The sequence below is a fragment of the Neltuma alba genome, unplaced genomic scaffold (genome assembly GCF_004799145.2).
Source record: "Neltuma alba isolate B1F8T4 unplaced genomic scaffold, ASM479914v2 tig00001301_pilon, whole genome shotgun sequence".
In the NCBI taxonomy this organism is placed as follows: Eukaryota; Viridiplantae; Streptophyta; class Magnoliopsida; order Fabales; family Fabaceae; genus Neltuma; species Neltuma alba.
This window is the reverse complement of record NW_021632408.1, coordinates 96,481-99,294: the sequence shown is the minus strand read 5'-3', so window position 1 is coordinate 99,294 and position 2,814 is coordinate 96,481. Positions and strand designations below refer to the sequence as shown.

General features: G+C 34.6%; 1 protein-coding gene across 1 annotated transcript; it reads right to left on the bottom strand.

Annotated features, from left to right (window-relative positions):
• Positions 1-374: 374 nt before the first annotated feature.
• Positions 375-1,561, bottom strand: LOC114754770 (receptor-like protein kinase ANXUR2). The gene has a single exon (XM_028943597.1). It carries the CDS (start codon positions 1,533-1,535, stop codon positions 525-527), a length of 1,011 nt encoding a protein of 336 aa, XP_028799430.1. The 5' UTR covers positions 1,536-1,561; the 3' UTR covers positions 375-524.
• Between the last annotated feature and the right edge of the window lie 1,253 nt (positions 1,562-2,814).

Genomic DNA, 2,814 nt, shown 5'->3' with positions numbered 1-2,814 from the left:
TTACGTCACTGTTAAAAGATAAGTGTATTTTGAATATTCTGGTACTATCAAAATGTGTCTTGTGTTTCAATGGTACTGCTTCATCCTTCTGATTTAATTAAGCTCTTCTGTAGACTCCAAACATGGTCATGACCACAACTACAATTCGCACCCTACTCAACAGGCATAATACCACATATGAACAGGACATCACGAGAAGCAACGGAATGCTATATAATATTAGTCAAATACTTGCGTTTGGCCGTCGCAAATGAGTTCTAATAAAATTTATAAGCTTCATGTCAATGGCTATTATGTTTGAGATAAGCAGGAATGGTGTGTAATAATAGCCATGTACTTTGCGTGGTGTGAGAGTACAATCTTGTTTAGTAATATACTATGAACAAGACATCAAGAGACTGGCAATAGTATAAAAAGGGATTATGAGAGGTTACATCTAAAGAACCTGTGAATTAAGAGACACAAACAAGTATTTTCTAGTGGAAGAATAAGCATGAAAGATTCAAAGAAGAAGGGAAATTAAATCAAGAAGCATGAAAAGCAAGGTTGTTATCTGCTTCTTCTTGTAGTTGCAATGCACGTTCAAGTAGCACCTCAACTTCTCCCATATCTGGCCTCTCATCGGGATCTTCACTCATGCAACTCTCTGTGATGTCCATATACAATTTCCAACACTCCGCTGCTACTTCTCCCATCAAACCCTGATCAAAAATTTCCTCAGCAAGTCCTGTTTCTACCGAATTACGCAACTCCTTAACATCGCGAAAATCAATCTGACGCCTAACTCGGAATCGAGGCTTTCCGCAAATTAGTTCAAACAAAACGGCCCCAAAAGAAAAAACGTCACTTTTATGCGTGACGTTAGTGCCCCTATAGGACTCAGGAGCGATGTATCCAATACTACCTGCAACGTTTGCCTCTATAGGCCTCACATCCTTTTCTGAAAACTTTGGTCCTTTTAAAGAGAACCAGAAAAAACTGAGTTTGGGAACCCAATTCTCGTCCAAAAGAATGGCACTCGGTGTTGGATTGCGATGAATGAGGGTGCGTTTGGTTCCGGAGTGAAGGTAGTGTAATCCACGCGCCACCCCTATACTGATTTCTAGCCTTTTCTTCCACGAGATGGTTGCTAATTTGCTCTTCAGTTGATTATAGAGTGATCCGTTTGGGACGTAGTCATAGACCACGATCATTTCATTTTCATCATCGCAAAATCCAACCAGAGACACCACATTCGGGTGGTGTAGCTGGCACCTATATATGATATTGTCCTTAACCAATTGCAGGTCTGAGTACACAAACTTTCGTTCGAGCCGCTCCACTATAACATCTTTCGGTTCGCCATTGATGGAGATGCAACCCTTGTACGCCAGATAAAAGCCGACTTCTTCGATAATCAGGCTTTGGTCAAATTGGTTGGTGGATTTTCGAAGTTGGGCAAGAGAAAAACGATGGCATAGATCTTCTATAGTTGCGGAAGGTTGTTGCATAGAAGTTGAACCACAGCCTCCGAAGCACTTGAGAAGGAACGCCATTCCCCTGTATGTGGTGAGAAGAGAATAGACGAGAGGTTGAAAGGGCTTCCCCTGTATGCGGTGAGAAGAAGACAAGAGATTGAGGGCCGTTTGGCAGAGCGTTCAAAATCTTCCATAAACTAGTTTAGTGTAAGTCGATATAAAATTCTTCTTATATATTTGTCTCAAATTCTATAAATCACTATTAAAAAGTAATTTATAAACTATTTATAAACTGCTCCAAACGGTCCTGAAAGGGCTAGAGGAAGAGTCCCAACGTACCCATTTTGTAGACCTTACTATCATTTTCAACTCAATTTTAATTCTTCCTATAATTAATTAACGTTTAACTCTTAATTGAGAAGGTCATCTTACAATAGTGCAATATCACTATGTTTTTTTTTTATTATAGGTCACCTATACTTTAAAAATTTATTTCAAAATATAAGTTACTTGTAGTATAATTAATGATTTTTTTCCAATTTTACCCATATTAATTTAATAAAAAATTAATTAATTAAAGTCTAAAATAATGGCTCCTCAAAACATGTCCTTCTCTCTCTCCCTCTCCATATCTTTATTTAATAAGGATAAATGAGGAAAAACTAATTAATTTAATGTATTTCTTGGTTTGCAGATTTAAGATATAAGTGACTTATAATCACTGTTGTCAAACTCGCGAGTTGACTCTCTGAATTTAACGTTTTTACGTTTTTAGTTAACAAAATCGTGTCGATTCACTTTTAAACTCATGATAACTATAAACTCAATTGAGTTTACGAGTTCATTTACCAAGTTTATCGTTTTTACGTTTTAAGCTTACAAAATCGTATTAATTCGCTTTTAAACTCATACTAAATTTTTGAATTTGATTATATTTAGTGACTTTATATATGAATTTTATAAAAATTTCTTGGTTGAATGTGATAAATTATGAAAATTAATGGATATAATTTTAATTTGAAATTTAAAATATATTTAAAGGAAATTATTCTCATTTTTTATATATTAATTATTTGATTAAGTATTTTTAATACTATTTTATTAATAAAAATAAATTCTTACAAATTCACGATTTGAATTTATGATTTGAGCTTATATTATATTTACGAGTTTGTTCAAACTCACAAGTTTTGAAAAACAGAGTGACACTTACCTTAATCTTACAAGACCCCACCGTTGATGCCCATTAGCTGTCCTTTCACAGTTCAGTAATCAATATCCCTCCCAAAATTAAAATCATCTAATACTGATATCATTCATTCATTGTTTTAATAAGTTTTAGAAAACCAACAAAATA

Bases quoted from the DNA above. Each gene is read 5' to 3' on its own strand.
- LOC114754770 (XM_028943597.1), bottom strand. From the start codon at position 1,535: ATGGCGTTCCTTCTCAAGTGCTTCGGAGGCTGTGGTTCAACTTCTATG.